At 46.4% G+C, this 23,306-nt stretch overlaps 1 protein-coding gene and 1 long non-coding RNA gene across 4 annotated transcripts in view; one reads left to right on the forward strand and one right to left on the reverse strand.

The window, feature by feature from the left end:
* STXBP1 (syntaxin binding protein 1) overlaps nucleotides 1-9,457 on the reverse strand; it is a 73,960-nt gene extending 64,503 nt beyond the window's left edge. The window contains exon 1 of one of the 2 annotated variants that reach the window (XM_059410759.1): nucleotides 9,267-9,456. In XM_059410759.1, coding sequence (XP_059266742.1) covers nucleotides 9,267-9,303 — 37 coding nt within the window. In that variant the 5' untranslated portion in view covers nucleotides 9,304-9,456. Of the gene's footprint in view, nucleotides 1-9,266 lie in introns of both variants that reach the window. The other variant, XM_059410758.1, reaches the window with a different exon arrangement.
* LOC132024405 (uncharacterized) lies at nucleotides 8,262-23,284 on the forward strand. Of its 2 annotated transcripts, XR_009406238.1 has the most exons (5): nucleotides 8,262-8,550; nucleotides 12,164-12,327; nucleotides 13,447-13,563; nucleotides 19,625-19,786; nucleotides 21,317-23,284. It is a non-coding gene; the product is annotated as an uncharacterized LOC132024405 (long non-coding RNA). The 2 variants fall into 2 exon arrangements; XR_009406239.1 differs by lacking the exons at nucleotides 19,625-19,786; nucleotides 21,317-23,284 and adding an exon at nucleotides 14,561-14,729.
* The last annotated feature ends 22 nt before the right edge of the window (nucleotides 23,285-23,306 follow it).

Genomic DNA, 23,306 nt, shown 5'->3' on the forward strand with positions numbered 1-23,306 from the left:
AACCCACTGAGCCACCCAGGCGCCCGTGCTTTTTTTTTTTTTAAAGACATTATTTATTTGAGAGGGAGAGAGCACGAGGAGGGTAGTGGCAGAGGGAAAGGGAGAAACAGACTCCCTGCTGAGTGGGAAGCCTGACGCAGGCCAGTCCCAGGACCAATCCCAGGACCTGAGATCATGACCTGGGCTGACCAACGCTAAACCGACTGAGCCACACAGGTGCCCTAAGAAAAAGTTGTTTTTAATCAAAAGTATACAGAAAAAAAGATAAAGGGCAGAAGATTAATGAAATAGATAAACTGGTTAGATTTAAGTACACACTTATCATTAATTGAAGCTTTCCACTTTTACAGTGGAGTAAAAATAATAACTTCAAATGAAAATAATAAAATGGAATTTTAACAACCTAATTTAAAAATAAAAATAGGCAAAGGAGGGTGCCTGGGTGGCTCAGTTGGTTGGGCATCTGCCTTTGACTCAAGTCATGATCCCAGGGTCCTAGGATCAAGGTCCATATCAGTTTCTGTTTAGTGGGGAGTCTGCATCTCCTTCTCCCTCTGCTCCTCCCCCTGCTCCTTCTCTCTCTCACTCACTCTCTCTCAAATAAATAAATAAATCTTTAAAAAAGGGGGGGGAGCAAAGGAGGGACACCTGGGTGGCTCAGCCAGTTAAGTGTCCAACTCTTGATTTTGGCTCAGGTCATGATATCAGGATTGTGAGATCAAGTCTTGCATGGGGCTCCACACTGGGTATGGAGCCTGCTTAAGATTTTCTCTCTCCCTCTCCCTCTGCCCCCCCCCAAAATAAAAATACTAAGTGAATGAATGAATTAATAAAAATGGGCAAAGGACATGTGTAGACATCTTTTCAAAGAAGATATACAAATAGCCCAAGAAGCACATGAAAAAAATGCTTATCACTAGCCATCAGGGAATTGCAAATCAAAACCACAATGGAATACCACTTCATACCCAACAGGATGGCTATAAGAAAAAAGGTGGATAATAACAAGTATTGGCAAGGATGTTATGAAATTGGAATCCTTATGCACTGCTGTGGGAACCTGCTGCAGCCACTCTGGGAAAGGAAATGGTAACTCTTTCCTCAAACAGTTAAACATAGTTACCATATGACCCAGTAATTTTATTCCCAGGTATCTACCCAAGTGAATTGAAAAGACCTGTTTAAAAAAATTAAAATAAGAAAAAAATAAATGTAACATAAGTCTTCTATTCCATGAATATATCACTTCATTTATTTAAGCCTTCTTTGATTTCTTTCATCAATGTTTTATACCTTTCAGCATATAGATATAGAACATATTCCATTAGATTGATACTAAATATCTCATTTTTTTCATTCTATTGGCAATAATACTATTTAAAATTTCAATTTCTATATAGATTTTTTTTAGGATTATTTATTTATTTATTTATTTGTCAGAGAGAGAGAGAGAGAGAGAGAGTGAGAGAGTGCACAAGCAGGCAGAGGTGGAGAGAGAAGCAGGCTCCCTGCCAAACAAGGAGCCCAATGCAGGACTTGATCCCAGGACCCTGGAATCACAACAAGAGCCAAAGGCAGTGGCTTAACCGAATGAGCCACCCAGGAGTCCCTCTATATAGATTTTTGTAAACTGACTTTGTATTTTGCAACTTTGCTAAACTATATATAATTCTTTTCATAGCGCTGCTCCCTTATTTGTGAAGTGAAAAATTGTGATTTCCACATTGTAATATACCTAAGAAACTAAAAGATTGAAAGTAAATTTGTTAAAATATCAATTCTTCCCAAACTGATCTATAGATCCGACACAATTCCAACCAAAATCCCAGAAAGATTTTTTATTTTTTTTTAAAGATTTTATTTATTTACTTGAGAGAGAGACAGTGAGAGAGAGCATGAATGAGGAGAAGGTCAGAGAGAGAAGCAGACTCCCCATGGAGCTGGGAGTCCGATGTGGGACTCGATCCCGGGACTCCAGGATCATGACCTGAGCCGAAGGCAGTCGTCCAACCAACTGAGCCACCCAGGCATCCCCCCAGAAAGATTTTTTAAAATAGAAATAGATATGCTGATGATTCTATAATTTATATGGAAAAGCAAATGAACCAAAAGAACCAAAACGATTATGAAAAAAAGGAACAAAAGTTGGAGAACTCACAATACCTGGTTTCCAGTGTTACTTTAAAGCTACAGTAATTGGCACAGAGTGGATTTTGGTGAAAGCATACATACCGATCAGTGAAACAGAACACTGAGTCCAGAAATGGACCCACCCATATATGACCAACTGATTTTCAACAAAGAACAAAGACAATTCAATGGAAAAGGGATAGTCTTTTCAATAAATGGGGCTAGGACAACTAGACACCCACATACAAAAAAAAAATTCACACACACACAAATGAACCTCCTGACAAAATACACAAAAATTAACTCAAAATGGATCAAAGATTAAGTATAGGCCTAAAATGATAATACTGCTAGAAAAAAAAAACACAGAAAATTTATAAAACAAAAAATCTTTGTGAATTTAGGCTGGGCAAGGATTTCTTAGGCTACCAAAAACACAATCTATAAAAGAAGAAATTGATAAACTAAAACTTCTCTGAGAAATACTGTTCATAGAATGAAGAGACGAGAACTGTGAGAAAAGATTTGTAAATCATATAACTGATAAAGGACTTGCACCCAGAATATATAAAGACCTGGGGCGCTTGGGTGGCTCAGTGGGCTAGAGCCTCTGCCTTCAGCTCAGGTCATGGTCCCAGGATCCTGGGATCGAGCCCCACATCGGGCCCTCTGCTCGACAGGGAGCCTGCTTCCCCCTCTCTCTCTGCCTGCCTCTCTGCCTACTTGTGATCTCTGTCACAAGTGATCACTTGTGATCTTTATAAATAAATAAAATCTTAAAATATATATATATATATAAACATATATATATATATACCTCTCAAAACTCAATCATAAAAAAATAACCCAATGAAAAATATACAAAACATTTGGACATTTCACCAAAGATACACAGATGATGCTAAATACATGAAAATATGCTTCTCATCATCATCAGTCATTAGCAAAAGACAAATTAAAACCATCATACAGGGGCACCTGGGTGGCTCAGTGGGTTAAGCATCTGCCTTCAGCTCGGGTCATGATTCCAGGCTCCTGGGATTAAGCCCTGCGTGGAGCTTCCTGCTCAGCAGGGAGTCGGCTTCTCTCTCTTTCTCTCTCTCTCTCATAAATAAATAAATAATCTTTTAAAAAAATAAAAATAAAACCATCATACCAATACCCATCAGAATGGCTTTCTCTTTCTTCCTTCTCCCTCCCTCCTTCCCCCCTTTCTCTCCTTCTTTCTTAGTAGGCTCCACACCCAGTGTGGAGATCAGTGCCAAGCTGAATTCACAACTCTGAAATAAAAGAACTGAGCTGAGATCAAGAGTTGGATGCTTGGGGCACCTGGGTGGCTCAGTGGGTTAAAGCCTCTGCCTTCGGCTAGGGTCATGATCTCAGGGTCCTGAGATCAAGCCCCGCATCAGGCTCTCTGCTCAGCATGGAGTCTGCTTCCCCCTCTCTCTTTGCCTGCCTCTCTGCCTACTTGTGATCTGTCGTCAAATAAATAAATAAAATCTTAAAAAAAAGAAACCCTTTTAAAAAAAAAAAGAGAGAGTTGGATGCTTAACCAACTTGAGCCCCAGTACCCCAGAAGGGCTAAAATTTTAAAAACATATAACCATGGGGCGCCTGGGTGGCTCAGTGGGTTAAAGCCTCTGCCTTCGGCTAGGGTCATGATCTCAGGGTCCTGGGATCAAGCCCAGCATCGGGCTCTCTGCTCAGCAGGGAGCCTGCTTCCCCCTCTCTCTCTGCCTGCCTCTCTGTCTACTTGTGATCTTTCTCTCTGTCAAATAAATAAATAAATTCTTTAAAAAAAAACATACAACCATGTACTAACAAGGAATGTTGGTAGGAATGTAAAATGGTATAGTACTTAGGACCCCAATTTGACAGCTTCTTATCATCTTATCAGATGACCCATTAATTCCACTCTTAGGTATTTACATATCCAAGTGATCTGGTCACATAGAAACCTGTGCGAACTCTTACAGAAGCATTTGCAATTGTCCAAATGTCCTTCAGCTGGCAAAGTAATAAGCCAGATGTGTCCACACAAAAGAACAGCAGTCAACAATAAGAAGGAACAAACTACAGACACATGCCACATGGTGACTCTCGAGCACATTATACTAAGGTTAAAGAGGTCATATTTAAAAAGCTACATATTTTATGATTCTAGCAATGTGACATTCTGGGAGAGGCAAAACTATAGGGACAGAAAACACCTCAGTGTTTGTCCGGGGCTGGGGGTGGAAGTAGAGGTTGACTAGAAAGGGCAGCACAAGGGAATTTAAGGAGGTCATGATACTGTGCTGTATTTTGGGTACGGTGGTGGTCACATGACTGTATGTAATGGCTGAAACATGAAGTGCTGTTCATTTTAAAAGGGTGAATTTTGTTGTATGCAAATTATACCTAGATTTTAAAACTGGAAAAAATATAATATGTATGTAATATATTGCAAAAAATACTTATTATTTGTATGCTAATTGAAGTTTCTACAGAAAAAAGGGAAGTGCAAGAATGAATGAAGACAGGGCGCCTGGGTGGCTCAGTGGGTTAAGCCTCTGCCTTCGGCTCCAGTCATGATCTTAGGATCCTGGGATCGAGCCCTGCATTGGGCTCTCTGCTCAGCGGGTAGCCTGTTTCCCCCTCTTTCTCTGCCTGCCGCTCTGCCTACTTGTGATCTCTGTCTATCAAATAAATAAATAAAATCTTTAAAAAAAAAATGAATGAATGAAGACTGCTTCTGTCTAGGTGTCCTCTCAATTTCTGACACATCCTATGAATCATGGCCCCATCTGAAAAAGTATGTACTTGATGTGAAAATCGAAACTGCATTCTTTTCCAGAGGAATGTGATTCCTACAAACAAACATGAGGAGAAATTGCTAGCAGCTAGGAAACAACGAGAAAGACAAATAGTACATTTTGAACTCCTCGCATCGTTGTAATATACTGACAAAACTTCTGGGAACAGAAAGACTCTGGATTACAACATGGATTTACAAATTGAAATGTCATCTATTAACATAAAATAGATATAAAATGCCCAGAAAATGAAATCCTCCTTTCCCTTACAATCTCTTTGTAGAGACCAGAAAACAAATAGATTTTATAGAAATAAAGAAAAAAAGGGAAAGATAAAGGGTAGAACTGGAAACAGAAATTGGGTCAGAATGCAACTTGTCCATCGGTTCTTCAGGCCGATTCTCCCATTTCCCAGTTCATTTGCACCTCTGTCAAGAAATTTTTTTAGGGGCGCCCTGGGTGGCTCAATCAATAAATATCCACCTTTGACTCAGGTCACGATTCCAAGGTCCTGGGATCAAGCCCCACATCAGGCTCCCTACTCAATGGGAAGCCTGTTTCTCCCTTTCCCGCCCCACCCCCCGCTTGTGTTCCTTCTCTTACTGTGTCTCTCTCTGTCAAATAAATAAATAAATTCTTAAAAAAAAAAAAAAAAAGAAAGAAAGAAAAATATTTTAAAAGAATGTATTTATTTATTTGAGAGAGAGAGCACAAGCAGGGTGGGAGGAGGAGCAGAGGGAGAGGGAGAAGCAGGCTCCCCACTGAGCAGGGACACCCAATGCTGCAGATGCCAGGGCTCAATCCCAGGACCCTGGGATCATCTGAGCCAAAGGCAGACACTTAACCGACTGAGCCACCCATGTGCCCGTTTCAGGAAATTTATCTGAAACTCCTTTCTCCCCCCAAACTCTGGCCCCACAGGACAGAACTAGTCTATCTTGTGCTCAAAATCCTCTAACACTTACTAACCCTTTTCGTGGATCTTTTCATGATGATAATATTTACTGAATTTACTGTATGCTAAGAACAGTGCTAAGTGATACGCTATCTCTTATAACCCTCATAGAACCCCGCAAGGTAGGTGCTATCATTACTCATATCATAGTTAAGAAACTGAGGCACAAAAAGATTCCCTTATTTGCCAAAGTCACGTGGTCAATACGTGGTGAATCAGAATTTTATCCCAGGTAGTCTAATTTCAAGAGCCCATTCTCTGAATTGCTATGTATAAAGATTAAGTCACTCATTCAACAACTACTGAGTCCCAAGCACTAATTCACATACTAAGGATAGACAAAAGGATAAGACAAGGTTCTGCTCTCCCCAAAGGAACTTCTGGTCTAGCTGGGCAAGACTAACAACAAAAAGACATACAATACACTGAGTTTATCCAGTGTTGGGGAAGCAGTGGGGGGGGGGGGGAGGGGAAAACTTGGGAGTAACACAGAAAGCCCCCCAGGATTGTCTGCATCTATCACAACAGCATGAGTGTCCCACATCTTAGTCTCCCATAGTTCCTAGCAGGTTGTGGACAAACATTGCTGGATGAATAGCTTAAAGGTGGCCTACCTCCTCAAATTCTGTTGTGTCGGTACCTACTGCCACTATAAAAGTCTGCTCAGAAAGATGTGACAAGTAGCCAAAAACTAATTTATCTTCCTTTCCATTGTATGCTTCATTCATTGACATTCAGTAAGTATTTACCGATGGCTGACAGAATCAGACACTGTTCTTAGCAAGGAGTACAGTGGTGAACATACCACATAAAGACCTTATTCTCATTCAAGTGGATGAAACCATCAAAGAAATAACAAAAAAAAGAAAGAAAGAACGACAAAAAACAAACAGAAACAAAAACAACTACAAAAACAAAACAAACCTGAACAAGATCGTTTCAGTTAATTTCAGGAAATACAATCAACAGTGACTATCAGGTGTTGATTTAGGTTGGGAAGACCAGGCTGCATAGAGGGCATTTAAACTGGTGCGTGTTGGTTAAAAAATTCTTTATTTTACTTTTATTTTTAGAGACACAAAGGAATAACTAGAAACCCTGTCCAGAATTAGGAGCCAAAATTAACCTGTGTCACTGACAAGGAATTGCAATAATATTTTTTCCAAAAATTTATATATAACTCAAACGTTATCAGAACAGATGCTGTTTACACATTCACCAATTTTATGTAAAACTGATTTGCTTTCCATAAGCAGTGGTCTTGCTTTATTTCAGAAAATAAATTTTAACTGTTTTGCATTTTTTTAACCCCTTATGATGGCTTCTAAAAAGGCAGGGGAGGAGGGCATTAAAGAGCTAACACATCAACAGGGGTGCTGGCAAAAGGATGCAAAAACTTATTTCTATAACACTTAAGGTTTTCATTTTAAAAGCACAATATTCAAATATAACATCTGAAAGAATGTAACATGTAACACAACATTCCATATTTCGAAACCCTTTAAAAAAGACTACTGGAAGGAAATGGTGTATATAGAATAATGAAGTTATTTTTTTACTAATGTTGCAAGGAAATGGACATCAGGTTTTAAAAAATTAATTAACACTGATTTTGGCAAGTCATTTAACTGCTACGAGCCTCCATTTCTTTCCCACAGGTAAAATGACATTAGAGGATCCCTCATGGGTCCTTCCAGCCCTAAACGCCCTGATTCTAAGAAAATAGAAGGTAAATGATTCAGAAACTTTACTGCATGAGGAAGGCAGGTGTTATGGTGGGCACTTTTTAAAACTTGCTTGTTTGGGCTTCATTTTTATGACAATGCTCATCTGATGCAATAATTCAGGAAACGTTGTACAAGTGGGAATATTTCCTATATGTCAACAGAAAACCCGGGAAAGGAAAACAGTTGTGATGCTCAAAAGGAAAGCTACACAGCTAAAAACGTTTGATGAAAGAGCGCTATAATAATAGAATCACCAAAAAGGAAACGGTCATTTCCACCACTTTTATTCTATTTCCTTTCTTATCCTCTCCTGCAGAGAGAAGCCCAGTTTTAATTTTTTCCAAAATCCGAAAGAGGCAGCAAAAGCCAAAGAAATCCTTGCACGTTTTTTTTTTTTTAAATAAAAGAAATCGACAAAATATTTAAGAGGCACTAGGTGTCCACACCTATCATCAATCTTCCTTAGCACCGAGGACGCCGTTTCCAAATATTATCACCAGCAGCCCTCACTCCACTGCAGCCGACACTCATCACCATCCATTTTTTTAAAAAAATCCATTTACGCTGAGCCTTTCATCCAAACGCATCAACAACCATTTCCTCCCTGCAGCCGCGGTTTGGACTGCCCGGAACGTCCAGCCAAGCCGGGGCTGAGTCAAGCCAACAGGGAGACTGCAGACTGCGGTGCTGGGCAGGGGCAGGGCCGCTCCTGCCGCCGCACGCCAAAGCTTTCCGCCTCCTCCCGAGTGATTTAAGAGGGTTCGGGACCCAGATAAGACCCCGCCCTTGCAGCCACGACCCCGGAACGGGAGGAGGAGAGAGGCGGCCTCGGCTCAGCAGAGCCAAGCCTTTGGAAAAACAGGCTGCTCCTCCCCAGCGACCAGCAGCGGCCCGGGCTGGGCGAGCGGCGCGTCGCGGCCGGTGCGCGCCGAGCGGCTCCCAGGTGGGTCTCCGCAGCCGGGGACCGCGGCTCGGGCTCCCGGAGGGGGTGGGGGTGGCGGCGCGGGCCGCGATCTCGCTCATCACGATTCACCAAGCAGAGTGGGAAAGAGGGAGGGACTGGAGGCAGAAAACGGAACGGAATCAGGGAGCTCGGGGAATAAAGAAGGCAAGGAAGGGGAGAGGGGAAGGGGGAGACGGTGATGGGAATGAAGAATGGGGGTGCACGGGAGGGTGAGGAGTGCAGAAGGGGAGGGTAATGGGCTGCGGGGGATAAAGGCGAGGTGGAAGGGAGGGATGGGGTGCTGGGGTTCGTGAAGGGGGAGGAAGAAGGAATGGCGTGAAGGGGGATGGGGTGAGGGGGAGAGAAATGGAGGTGAGGAGGGAGCGATGGGGTGGTCAGGAGGGAAGAGCGGGATGGGGATGCAGGGGAGAGATGGGTGAAGGAGGAGGGGGTGAAGAGGGACGGGGTGGGATGCAGGGGGAGGAATGCGGGACGGGGAGAGCGGGGGAAGCAGGGAAGCGGGCGCCGGCCGCAGGAGGCCGGGAGGGACTTCCCTGCGAAGAGGGCGGCGCCGGAATAACGGGACCCTCCCAGCCCCGAGCCCCCGGCCGGGCGGGGCGAACAGCCCGCGCCGAGGCCGGGGCGCCGCGGGCAGGTACGGCATCCCTCTCCTGCCGGGCAGCCCGCGCCCGCGGGAGGACCCCGACTCCACTTACTCTCTCCGACCACGGCTTTGAGGCCAATGGGAGCCATCGCGGTGCGCGAGTCTCCGGGCTCCCGGTCTCCTCAGGCGACGCCGGCGGACACGACTACCTCCCCGGGTCGGCGCGCTCTGCCGGCCGCAGACCTCCGCTCCGCAGCCGCGCTCGGGCTCGACTGACGCGCGGACTCGCCGCGGAGGCGCGGCGCGAGCCAGAGCGAGGCTGCCGACCTGCCGGCGCGCGCGCGCGGGCGGGGCCGGCCAGGGGCGGGGCCTTGTGCCAGCCGTCAGCGTCACCCGCCCGCCTCCGCCAATCGCACTGCGGCCCGGGAGCTCGGCCCCGCCCTCCGAGATGCGGCTGGACGCGAGGCGGTCCCTGGCTGGCGCGAAAGCCGCGCCCTCCCCCTCACCTCACGCGCCGCGCGCACCCTGCCAGTCGCGCGCTCCGGGGGCGCAGGGTCCTAAAGTCCCCTCCGCCCGCCTCTGCACCTGGCCACAGGCTAGTGACAAGCTCCCTCTTCCTGAAACCACGTTATGTCCTGTCTTTCCCGTTTCTGGGAATCCTCCATTTTTCGCCTGCCCGCACAAGGAACTCAGAGACTCCTCACCACAAAACAACTGGAGGTTTATCGACATCATCTCTGCCTGGGTACCTGGATCCACATACACACCGTTCACTGAGCTCTTACGGGCCAGGCTCCACGCTAAGCGCTTTACTGCATCATCTCATTAAATCCTCACAGTAATTAAGAATTGTTTTTAATCTCCATTTTCAGATGCAAAAAAAAATACCCGAGGCTCAGAGAATTGAGCACTAGAGTTCCTCTTCTGAGAGGAACAGTCTGCTGTGTAACATTCATTAGCAAATATTGAGTGGTCTCCCACTACTGTATGCAAGCTACTATTCTGGGCATTGGAGCTACAACCCTGTACTAGGCAGACTCGATTGGAGAATCTGGGCACTCAAAAAGCTAGAAATTTCCAAGACCCAACTCTGATAGGAATATGCTGTAGGACAACTCAGGTCTCAGCATCTCCTTACAGGAGTTCACATTACCAAAGTGGTCCCGAGTCAGTTTTTGATGGACTTTTTATTTTTTTAACATTTTATTTATTTATTAGACAGAAGGAGAGAAAGAAAGAACACAAGCAGAGGGTGTGACAGGCAGAGGGAGAGGGAGGCAGGATCCCATGCCCTGGGATCATGACCTGAGCTGAAGGCAGCTGCTTAACCCACTGAGCAACCCAGGGGTTACCCCTTTGATGGACTTTCTTTATTGATGGGAGAGGTTCCTTTTGAAATATGGCACAGAACTCACCTCTGGCTTCAAAGAAAAGCAAATAAGTGGAGACCATTAAAAAATCAGAAAAGACAGGAGAGCTAGAAGTCATAAAATCAGTGAATACGTATTAAATTTTTAGAATAACTCTGTGAGCTAAGTCCTCTTTTCTTAATATTATTAAGAAATGTAATAATATTTACAGATTTTTTTTTAAATTGAGGGGGACACCTGCATGGCTCCGTGGGTTAAGCCTCTGCCTTTGGCTCAGGTCATGATCTCAGGGCCCTGGGATCAAGCCCCTCATCCGTCTCTCCGCTCAGCGGGGAGCCTGCTTCCGCCCCACCCCACCCCATCTGCCTACTTGTGATCTCTCTCTCTCTCTGTCAAATAAATAAATAAAATATTTTTAAAAATTGAGATTCAGAGAGGCTAAGAGCTTTGTCAGTAAGTGACAAAGGAAAGATCCAGTTCCAGAATCTGAATTCTGAATCATTATTTTACACCAAACAGTTAAAGCAGCTGAGGCCCGTAGGAGGGCTTTCCAAAGGTCACACACAGTAAGGAATGGCAGAACCAGCATGAGAGTTCACATGTGCCAGTTCAGCTACCAGCCCCAGGGCAGGAAGATTTGACCATCTTCTTGTCCCCACCCCAATCCACACCAACAGAACTTTCACGTGGGGGCACCTGGGTGGCTCAGTGGGTTAAGCCACTGCCTTCGGCTCAGGTCATGATCTCAGGGTCCTGGGATCGAGCCCCACATCGGGCTCTCTGCTCAGCGGGGAGCCTGCTTCTCCCTCTCTGTCTGCCTCTCTGCCTGCTTGTGATCTCTCTGTCAAATAAATAAAATCTTAAAAAAAAAAAAAAAAGAACTTTCACGTGGCTTCATATGTCTATCATTTCATGTCTGGGTTCTGCCTTTTACCCAAGGAAGGTATTGATCCTCTTAGGGTGCATTTGGGGAAGGAGGAGATAATTTGTAAATGTGAGGGAACTTGTCATGCTGCATGCTCCACCCCTTAGCCAGCAAAGACTGTCCTCAAGGAGCCAGTATTCTGGCTGAGAAGGCAGCAAGAATCAAGGAGTCAGACAGCATTGAGTGACTGTGCTAATAAGTGCTGAAGCAGGACAGGGGCTGTGAGAGTAACAGAGCACTTGACCCAGTGGACCTGGGGAAGTACAGTCAGGGCAGGCTTCCTGAGATGAGTAAAAGGTAGCAAGAGAGGCCTGGGAGAGTGTCATATATACAAATAGGAAAAGGCAGATATACAGAAAATGCCAAGACCAAGTGCCAGGAATTTGGCTTTGCCAGGAACAGAGAGGGCCAGTGTGGCTGGAGGGGAGTCTGAGGGGCAGGATAGAGAGGGAAGACCCCAGGGGTAGGCCTCACTGCAAGGCTCTAGGACATTTTGGTAACCTGGAATCTGTGTGGGGACTTCCTCAAAGGTCACAGGCTAATAAAATATAGCAGCTTGTTATTTTCTGCAGAGGGGAGGACAAAAAAAGAAATCTTTTCCTGTGGATGTGTACCTGAGATGTTCACTACGGAGGGCAAAAATCAGAACGGGTGTTATTCTAAATAAAATGGTTGAAAAAGCAAGTGGGGTGACAGACTGTGAACTCACCCCAGAACCCCTGACTCTGGAGTGGCGGATTGGAATCCTCCTGGATGTGGAATCCAAGACTGGCTTGAGACCTCCTGACATCTCTGAGCTTTGGCTTCCACATCTGTGGAACAAGGACAATAGAACTTCCTGGCCTCAGAGGAGACTGCGAGATGACCTACAAGGTCAGGTAAAAGCCTCCCCGCCCCGTCATCACGCCTATCACCCTTTACTTTGTATTCTTTATTTGCATACACGTTTGATACACCCCAGCCACCAGGCAAGGGGCCCTCATGAATTTTCATTGAATTCTCACTACAGCCCCAAGAGGTCAATGCTATTATTATTTAATTTTCCTGGTGCGCAGGGAGGTCAAGTCACTTGCCCAAGGTCACATGGCTCTAAGCGCAGACCGGGGACTCGCGCTCTGACTTTCTGATGCCCAGGGGAGCACATCCACGCCCAGGCGCAGCCCCAGTGCCCTGACCCTCTCTTCAGAGAGGTCTGGCTGTGTGGACTGCTAGCTGGGAGCATATCAACAACCAGAACCTGTACGTCCTGGGAATCCTTATAGGCGAGCCCCCTGTCCCGCGCCCAGCCCAGCCAGAGCGCCGGGCGGGGCTGCGGCCGCAGGATGCGCTGGGCTGGTCCGCGGCCGGGCAGGTGCGCTTGCAGCTGCGCATGCGCGGCCTGCAGCCTCTGCAGAGCCCTGGTGCGGACCAGCTGCTGGGGGTAAGAAGAGTTCTGCGATTTACGCACCGGTCATGTGACGGCGGGGAGCTCGGTTGTAGCTGGGCGGGTGCACCTCCTGGAAACAGGCAGGTGGAGGCGGGTGGGGGATGGATGCAGAGCGAAGCAGGGAGAAACTGGAGGTCTGAGCTTAAGGGCGGTGAGCAGCGTAGAGGGACCAAGAGAGGGGAGAGAGGGACAGACGAGCCAGAGTCGGCAGTGGGGCTGACCAAGTTGAGACAGAAGCAACCGGTATAGTAGTTGTTGCCACCAAACCTGACACAGTGGACCCACTGGCTTGGGTCCCCTGCACACCTTCTCCCACAGTCTCGGGCTTGCACCTAACTCCTGCGCTTTAAAGCCGCATCTTCAACTGCATGTTTCCATGTTCACCTCCACCTCTTCCCATGGCCACTGGACCTTTAGATTCCGCTACATTCTTTTAGAAGCAGTTTCTAAAGATTTCAACAAGATAGTATTTATAAGATTATTTACCTAGTACTGGGTACCTAGTAAGGATTAGCTATTAACACCATTAAAAATAACATGATGCTGTGTTCTGCCTTTATTGCTGCTGTAGGTTCTTGGCAGAGAATGACAAAGTAATTGTCTCCATCACAGCCACCCACAGTCCCCAAACCTACAAAGAGCTGCTGGTCCTGGAGTCCTTGAGTTTGGAACATCCTTGCCCCCAAAAGTGAGTTAACAGATTTTTGTATTTGAGGTCAGAATCTGATATTCAGAAGGCTTTGTTTTCAAAGTCTAGGCCAGGGTCTCAAGTTCAAAGGACTGTAGAGGCCATGGGGTGGTGAGTAACAACCACAGATGTGGCCAACAGCAGACTACATGTCTTGCCCAGAGGGGCAGTCCTTACTCAGTTCCAATCATGGAAACTGTTTTCCATGCAGCAGCCGAGGATCTCGATGGTAAGAATTGTGACCTCTCCCAATGGTTAAGTATTGCTATGGACTAAAAATAATTTTTTAAAATATTTTATTTATTTATTTGACAGACAGAGATCACAAGTGGGCAGAGAGGCAGGCAGAGAGAGAGGAGGAAGCAGGCTCTCCGCGGAGCAGAGAGCCCGATGCAGGGCTCAATCCCAGGACCCTGGGATCATGACCCGAGCGGAAAGCAGAGGCTTTAACCCACTGAGCCACCCAGGTGCCCAAAAATATTTTTTTAGTAACCCCACCATTGGTCAAACAAAACACATCTGAGGGCTGCATCCAGCCTTCGAGGCACCTGGATGCAGAACTCTGGGGGACCAAAGGGAAAATTTGGATTCTCCCATTCAGCAGGTTTCCAGAGAGGCCCTGACTTTTACCCCACTCCCACAGAGCCCCATTGTGGGCAGGGCTCTGGACAGGCATAATGGGAGTGTGAATGCCTGGCATCAACCACCAAAACATTTCCTACTCAGCCTTGAGAACCAGGACAGAGTCCCTTTGCTCAGACTGGCTCTGGGACAGAGAGTAGGGCGAGCCACTTTCAAATGGACTAGTGAACACCGTAGTGGAAGCCTCTGCAGACAGCTGATATGGGCAGTTCCGATTTGCCTGGACTGTGAAAATCCCAGGAATAAGGAAAGAGCTATCCCCAAGTGCCAGATACTAGAAGTCCCTGTGACCTTAGCCAGTGTGGGCTTAAAACTGGTTTTGTTTTGTTTGTTTTTTATTTTTATTATTTGACAGAGACAGAGTGAGAGTGAGCACAAGCAGGGGGAGAAGCAGGCAGAGGGAGAGGAAGGAGTGGACTCCCTACAAGGCAAGGAGCCTGAGGAGGGGTTCGATCCCAGGACCCCAGGATCACAACCCAAGCTGAAAGCAGACACTCAACCGACCAAGCTGTCCAGGTGTCCCCTTAGAGCTGGTTTTATTTGATTTAGAAAAATAAAGAAATATGGTGTTTTTTACACTGTAGATACCAGAGAACAATTTGTGTCTTTTATACTTTACATTAAATTGTTATAAGAACCCAGAGGAAGCAATTTTCATTCCAACTGGGTAAATAGTTTTGTTTAGACGTGTTTTGCTTCTGGCCAGTTTGGCTAGAAAGATTCATGGAAGAAGTAGCTGTTGAGCTGAGCCCAGAAGCTGAGAAGAGAGAGATCAAATCAGTCAAAAAAAGAGCATAGAGGTGTCTGGGTGGCTCAGTCGGTTAAGCATCTGCCTCCAGTGTAGGCATGATCTTGAGGTGGGGAGCTGGGATGGAGTTCTGCAACTGCTTCTGTGCTCAGTGGGGAGCCTGCTTTTTCCTCACCCTCTGCCATTCCCCACCTCCACCACTCCCAACCCCCACCCCCGAGCTTGTGCTCTCTGGCTCTCTCTGTCAAATAAATAAATAAAATCTTTTTTTTTTTTTAAGATTCCATTCATTTATTTGACAGAGATCACAAGTACGCATAGAGGCAGGCAGAGAGATAGAGGGAAGCAGGCTCCCCGCTGAGCAGAGAGCTTGATGCAGGGCTCAATCCCAGGACCCTGGGATCATGACCTGAGCTGAAGGCAGAGGCTTTAACCCACTGAGCCACCCAGGCGCCCCAATAAACAAAATCTTAAAAAAAAAAAAAAAAAGAAAGCATAGACCCATGGTTCCTAAACTGTATGCTAAGGTACCCTGAGGTGCCACAGCGAATTAACAAGAGCATAGTAGGGGCGCCTGGGTGGCTCAGTGGGTTAAGCCACTGCCTTCGGCTCAGGTCATGATCTCAGGGTCCTGGGATCAAGTCCCGCATCGGGCTCTCTGCTCAGCAGGGAGCCTGCTTCCTCCTCTCTCTCTCTACCTGCCTCTCTGCCTACTTGTAATCTCTCTCTGTCAAATAAATAAATAAAATCTTAAAAAAAAAAAAAAAAAAAAAAAAATTTTTTAAAAAAATGTAAAAATAATTTCATACAAGAGCATAGTAAAATATTTTAAATTTTGGGGCGCCTGGGTGGCTCAGTGGTTTGGGCCGCTGCCTTCGGCTCAGGTCATGATCTCAGGGTGCTGGGATCGAGTCCCGCATCGGGCTCTCTGCTCAGCGGGGAGCCTGCTTCCCTCTGTCTCTTTCTGTCTGCCTCTCCATCTACTTGTGATTTCTCTCTGTCAAATAAATAAATAAATAAAATCTTTAAAAAAAAAAATATTTTAAATTTTGAAAAGGAACAATGATATCATCTGTTGGACACTGAAAACTGGTAGCTGGGATTAGTTCACAATTTCAAACGTCAGACGTTCCTACATTCCTTTCTGTGACATTATATCTTTCTAAAGCTAAGTTTTCATCAATTGATATGACAAGAAGCAAATAAATCATGCAAATCAATGTGGAACAGGAAATGAGAGAGTCAATGCCTGGTGTGATTCCAAGGTCTGAGAAGATGCATATATACCATTAGTAAGCAATGGTGGTTACTTAAGAATTATTATTATTTTTTTTAAGATTTTATTTATTTATGGGGGGGGGAGCAAGCACAGGCAGACAGAATGGCAGGCAGAGGCAGAGGGAGAAGCAGGCTCCCTGCTGAGCAAGGAGCCTGATGTGGGACTCGATCCCAGGACGCTGGGATCATGACCTGAGCCGAAGGCAACTGCTTAACCAACTGAGCCACCCAGGCGTCCCAAGAATTATTTTAAAATATCAGGGTGCCTGGGTAGCTCAGTCAGTTGTTGGGCATTTGCCTTTGGCTCAGATCATGATCCTAGGGTCCTGGGATAGAGCCCCGCATCTGGCTCCCCACTCAGTGGGAAGCCTGCTTCTCTCTCTCCCACTCCCACTCCCCCTGCCTGTGTTCTTGCTCTTGCTGTGTCTTTCTCTGTTTAAATATATATAAATCTTAAAAAAAAAAATTAAAGAATTATTTTAAAATATCTTTTCTTTCAACTTATAGGTATTATTTTTCTTTCCTTTTTTTTTTTTAAGATTTTATTTATTTGACAGAGAGAGAGATCACAAATAGGCAGGGGGGGGGGACAGGCTCCCCGCTGAGCAGAGAGCCCGATGAGGGGCTCCATCCAGGACCCTGAGATCATGACCCAAGCCAAAGGCAGAGGCTTAACCCACTGAGCCACCCAGGCACCCCTCCTTTTTTTTTTTTTTTAAAGATTCATTTATTTATTTAAGTCATCGCTACACCCAGTGTGGGGCTCAAACTCATGACCCTGAGATCAAGAGCTGTACACTCTCCTGATTGAGCCAGCCAGGCTCCCCTTATTTTTTCAAATGGCTATTAAGTTGTACGGACAGGTTGTTTGGTCCTAACTACTTACTAAACAAAGCCGATAGGTATTTCTTTTGGTCTGAGACGCTAGAGAAAAAAATGACAGACACAGCGGCTGCCATGCTTGGCACCTCTGGCATAAGCCAAGTGTGGTGGTGGTCACCAATGCAGCAATATTTACTGAGCACCTACTACGCACCAGGCAGCATCCCAGACACTGGAGAGGCAGCAGTGAATAGGAAAAAGTATTTCTCATTGGTTATGAAGCTGATATCCTAGAGGGAAAAACATAAGTTAAAAAATTACATAGTGCGTAAGTGCTGTGACAAAAATGGTAGGGTCATCAGGAGTAGGCCTGGGGAAAGGCAGGAGATAGTTTTGCACTTTATTTATTTTATTTTCTTATTATTTTCTAAGTGGGCTCCATGCCCAGAGTGGGTCCCAAAACAGGGTCAAACTCACAACTGGGAGTGAGATCAAGGCCTGAGCCAGCGGACACTTAACTAACTTAGCCTCCCAGGCGCGCCTCGTTTTGCATTTTAAAGGGGAGGGACAAGCAGGCTGGGCTTCATTGAGAAGCCCTTGGAGATAAGCTCAAAAGTCAGAAGTCAGGGATGACTGGGTGGCTCAGTTGGTTAAGCCTCTGCTTTTGGCTCAGGTCATTTAATCTCTAAAATTAAAAAAAAAAAAAAAAAAGCCAGAAGCCAGATCCGGTGTCCTTGTCAGCACATATAGGCTATAGATGACACCAGCAATAGTGACTGCGATGACCCAGGTGCTTAGGGTTGGTTGTGTGAAGGACATGGGGAAACACTCAATTTAAGGCTGAGCAGAAGGAGGGGACACCAGAAGAAGGCAGGAAGGAAATGGCCAGAAAAGTACAGGGGAGCCAGGGGATGCACGAAGATGGACTAGCAGGACAGCTAGGTGAACCTCAGATCAGGATCAAAGCACTTTTTTGAATAGGGGGGAAACTCTTTTTTAAAAACAAAACCTAAAAAAAAAAAAAAAATTAAAAAGTAAAAGAAATAAAAATAAAAACATTTTAAAACCACATCAAATCAATAAAGCCAATTCCCATGTGCCCCTAAAAAAGATCAGTTAGTTTTGCTTCAGAATTGTGTTTGTTGATAGAAAAATAGATCTGGTTATATAGCATGGAATCCTTCTCCACCTGAAACCCGGCTAAAGTAATAGCAGGGGAATCGTAAAAAGTTTAAATCTATAAGGACACAAAGAACAGGGGCATCTGAATGGCTCAATCAGTAGAACATGGGACTCTTGATCTCAAGGACATGAGTTTGAACCCTACGTTGGGCATGGAGCCTACTTTTAAAAAATTGCAAAAAAAAATAAATGAATAAAAGGACACAACAGAGAAAAGAGGGAATGGGAGATGAGAGATAATGACAGAACTCTGGAAGATGAACAGCATGTGGCTGAGGGTTAATGATTGCATAGAGAAGAGGAGGTGGAAACATGATTCTTCACAAAAAGAGACCGGACACAGCCACAGAACCTTGGAGGAAGCGCAGGAGTCATTGGGATCAGGTACTTCGGAAGGTGGGAGGGAAGGGTAGGGCAGAATAAACAAAGGAAAAGGAGCAATTCTGCTGCCAGGTCCCTGCCCTCCGTCTGCAGAGCCCGGTGACTGCCCCTCCCCCAGCAGAATAGCTATGAGAAGGAGCAGGAGAAGGAGGAAGACCTCAAGGTCAACAGAAGCATGTGTGGGACATGCTATGTGTCAATCACTATTCTAAGCTCTTTACATGTACTGATCCATTTAACCGTAATGGCCACCTATGAGTTCTTTACTATCATTCTCCCCGTGTTATAGATGAGGAAGCCCAAGTGCTTACAGCCAACAAGAGAAAGGGCCAGGATCCGCACCGTGCCATGTGCGAGGCGAGGGTGGATATGGGAACGCAGTGCTCTGTGGTTTTCAAGCATAGAAGTGACATTTATTTATTTATTTATCCATTTAACATTTAATACATATTCATCAGGTGTCTGCGGTGGGCTGGGCCCTCTGCCAGGGGCTGAGCACTCCAGGGTGAGTTTGTAGACAAACACCTCAGGGGTGAGGCAGGCCAGGAACAGGGAGCCAGCAAGGCCTGATGAGGGGCACCCAGTCCAGCCAGGGATCTGGAAGGAATTTTGGGAAAGGCAAAGTTGACATTGAGGCTCAGGAGTTTGCGTGGGAAAAGGGGGTGAGAGTGTTGGGGCGTGTCCTAAACAGAGCCAGCAGCATGGATGAAGAGGGCCCAGTAACCCACCTGTGGCCATGTTGGCACAGCCCATTTAGCAGCCCAGAGGAGGCTGGAGCAGAGGGGAAGGCACCAAGGGAGGCTAGGGTCATAGTTCAGGTCAGAACTGTGGAGTCTCTGGGATTCTTCTGGGGTGGGCACGGGAGGGAATGGACATAGTTGAGGTGAATCAAAATAGCACCTTCCCCTTCCTGGGTGCTCTTGTTTACCAAAGGCTTCAAGCACAATATCTCATCTAATCCCCCTCGAGAGATAGCCACGTAGGTATGATGATTTACATGCTTTACAGATGCAGAGCCTGGGACTCAGCACATCCTGGGGCGCCCAGCCAATTCTTGGCTGAAGCAGGCACATCTGAGCCCGAAGCCCGAACTCTTAATCACACAGTTCTCTTGCGCCTCCAGATTTTGGAGCTTCTTTGAGCCAGACACAGAAGGAGAACTGATTCCATGTATGTAAAGCTTCAAGAACCATCCACTCCATGATGATAGAGCTCAGGATAATGACTATTGTATGGGGATGGAGGGCAAGGACATTGACTGGGAAGAGAACCAAGAGGGCCCCTGGAGCTTTGGGAATGTTCTGGGTCTTATGTCTTGATCTGGGTGGTGGTCACAAGGGTGCATATTTGTGTAAGATTTCACCAGGCTGTTCGCTTAATTGTGTGTTTTCTTGGATATATGTTATACTTCAGTTTTTATTTTTTTAAAGGATTTTTAAAGATTTATTTATTTGACAGAGAGAGAGATCACAGGTAGGCAGAGAGAGAGGAGGAAGCAGACTCCCCACTGAGCAGAGAGCCCGATGTGGGGCTCCATCCCAGGACCTTGAGATCATGACCTGAGCTGAAGGCAGAGGCTTAACCCACTGAGCCACCCCAGGTACCCCTATTTTTTTTTAAGATTTTTAGAAAAGTTTTATTTATTTATTTGAGAGCACGTACAAGCTAGGGGGAGGGAGAGGGACAAGCAGACTCCACACTGAGCATGGAGCCCAATGCAGGGTTCAAACCCGCGACCCTGAGATCATGACCTGAGCAGAAATCAAAGAGTCGGACACCCAACTAACTGAGCCACCCAGGCACCCCACTTCAATTTATAAAGATTTTTTTTTTTTTAAGTAATCTCCACTCAGTGTGGGACTTGAACTCATGACCCGAGATCAAGAGTCACACGCTCTTCCAACTGGAAGGCACCCCATGTTCTACTTCAATTTTTTTTAAAAACAGGGCTTCCTGGAGCAAGTGCCATTTGAAGTGAAGTGGAATCATTTTGGTTGATTATTATAATTCAATATAAACCAATAAAAACCAGTAAACAAATATAATCCAATGTAAACCAATTGCTTATGGCATTTCAGGCCTACTATTTACCGAGTGCTTGTGATATGTCAGGTGCTGTGCTAACTGCTCTGCAGGTTATTATTTTGTTTAATCCTTACAGTGCTCCTGAGGAGAGAAATATTATCTTGCCCATTTTACAGATGAGAAAATGGAGATTTTAAGAATGAAGTGACTTGGGGCGCCTGGTTGGCTCAGTCAGTTGAGCAGCTGCCTTTGGTTCACGATCCCAGGGTCTTGGGATCGAGCCCCGCATGGGGCTCCCTGCTCCACGGGGAGCCTGCTCCTCCCTCTCCTTCTGCCATTCCCCCTACTTGTACTCTCTCTCCCTCTGTCAAATAAATAAATAAAATCTTAAAAAAAAAAACAAAAAAAAAGAATGAAGTGACTTGTGTGGGTCACACAGGAAGTGACTTAGCTGGAATGGCAGCCCAGGTTTGTCTGACCTCCCCAAGTCCATGCTCTTGGCAACACCTGCTCCCACCTCCCCCGTGGGAAGGGGTGGGCCTTAGGTTACACAGGACGAAGCAGGAGAAACCAGAGAAGGTTCTGAGCACACTGGAGGTTCTGTGAAGCTGGGCCCCTTTCAAGGCTCCATACCTCGTTTCGTTTTTGTAATTGTGTTTTGTCTTTCTTAAACAGAGCCCACCCCCACCCCCCATATTGTCGAAGCTTCGGGAGTCTACCTGCAGATGGTAGAAGAGGTAGCGGGAGGATGGCTGCTCTACCCGGAAAAGCTCGAGTGTTACCTAGCAATACCTTAACCCCAGCTCCAGCTCACAACAGGGCACCCTGGGGCTCTCATCACATGCCAACCCCCCCTCAACACCAGTGCCTTGGAAAGCAGACCCTGAAAATCTCTCATAGCCTAAAAAAAGCAGGGATGCCCGCCCCCCCCAACTCAGATTAAACACAGGCTGTCTTTCCGGGCCCTCCAGCTTCTTGCCTCCTCTCCACGCCCCTCCTCCCTCCCTCTCCCCTCTTTGTCTGCTGTCTTTCCACCTCCGCTTCTCCCCACTCACCCCTCTCCCTGACAGCAGCCGCCTTGCCACCTTACCCCACAGAGAGTCAGGGCCCAGAGCCCTCCCCACTCTGCTTCAGACCCAGCACTTCTCTCGACTCTGCCTTGTGGAATGGCCCAGGCCCTGAACTTTTTCCCTCTGGGTATCCGATTCCTTCCCTCCCATTGATGCATAACCTGGGCTCTGGGCTCCTTGTCAAGAGTCACACTGGGTGCCTCCTGCTGTCTTGTGAGTCAGGAATCAGGTAGCCAAGGGGGTCCCTCTGGGGGACCTGGCTCCCCTCCTTACCAGCTAGACACCCGGGAGGGGTTTTGGGGACCTGTCACTGGGCAAGCAGGTGAGGCAGGTTTTGGGGTCCTGGGTCTGATTGTCCACAAGCTCAGGGCTTACTGCCCAGACCTTTGGGGCATCCCCATGTGGGGTTCCTGGTAGGGTCTTCTTGACCCCCTACTCCCTCCCTCTCTTCCTTCCAGGCAGCGACCCTTCCCCTAGCTGTTGATAAGCCCCGCAAACACATCACAGCCACACCCTGTATGCAGGAGGAGCTGTTTGAGCAGATGTTTAATATACAAAACAACAATAGTCATTATTTTGTTGAATGGATTGCCAACAACCGAAGCCATCTGTTTTCTTCAACAACCTACCCTAACGCCTAAAAATGCCTGCCGCCTCCCATGCCAAAAACACGACCACCCAAGAGCTGTCTGAGCATATCTATAAGTAGTTCTCTGCCCGGATCCACTGCAAGGCTACAAATAGTCCCTGACACCCCCAACCTTCCCTCTGATGGGGCCTCATGAAGGAAGAGACAGAGCTTTACATTCTGCACTATGGGTTATGGCTTGCTTTCTCCCCCGCCCCCACCCTTGGTGTTTTCTTTGCTTAAACAAACAAACAGACAAACCTATTTTACTCTGAAGATGAATCTCTTGCCATCTACAGATCTACTACCAGACCCATATCTAGCTTCCCACCCCCCTACTGCTGACCCAACTTCTGAAGCTCATGCTGAAAGAGCGCCCATCTCCACATCCTCTGCTACCCCTGTGCCCATCACCATTCCTGAATCCTGCATTTTCCCCTCTGACTGCAGCAGAGAAATCCTGGAAAGATGTCATTGGACTATGTGTATTTTTTTTTCCCTTCACTTTTTATTACACAAGTAAGACAATACACCTCTATTATTAAAAATATCTCAAAAAGGGGGGCACCTGGGTGGCTCAGTGGGTTAAAGCCTCTGCCTTCGGCTCAGGTCATGACCCCAGGGTCCTGGGATCAAGCCCCACATCGGGCTCTCTGCTCAGCAGGGAGCCTGCTTCCTCCTCTCTCTCTGCCTGCTTCTCTGCCTGCTTGTGATCTCCATCTGTCAAATAAATAAATAAAATCTTTAAAAAAAAATCTCAAAAAGGAAATAAAAAGAATTCTTTATGCTAAACCCCGTGGGACACAGTTAAAGTTGTACTCAGATGCACATTAGCAGTCTGAAAAGCTTTTATTGGGACACCTGAGTGGCTCAGTTGTTAAGCATCTGCCTTTCCACTCAGGTCATGATCCCAGGGTCCTGGGATCGAATCCCTGAATCAGGCTCTCTCCCTCTCCCACCCTGCTTG

Source organism: Mustela nigripes, chromosome 9 (assembly GCF_022355385.1).
Source record: "Mustela nigripes isolate SB6536 chromosome 9, MUSNIG.SB6536, whole genome shotgun sequence".
Classification (NCBI taxonomy): domain Eukaryota; kingdom Metazoa; phylum Chordata; class Mammalia; order Carnivora; family Mustelidae; genus Mustela; species Mustela nigripes.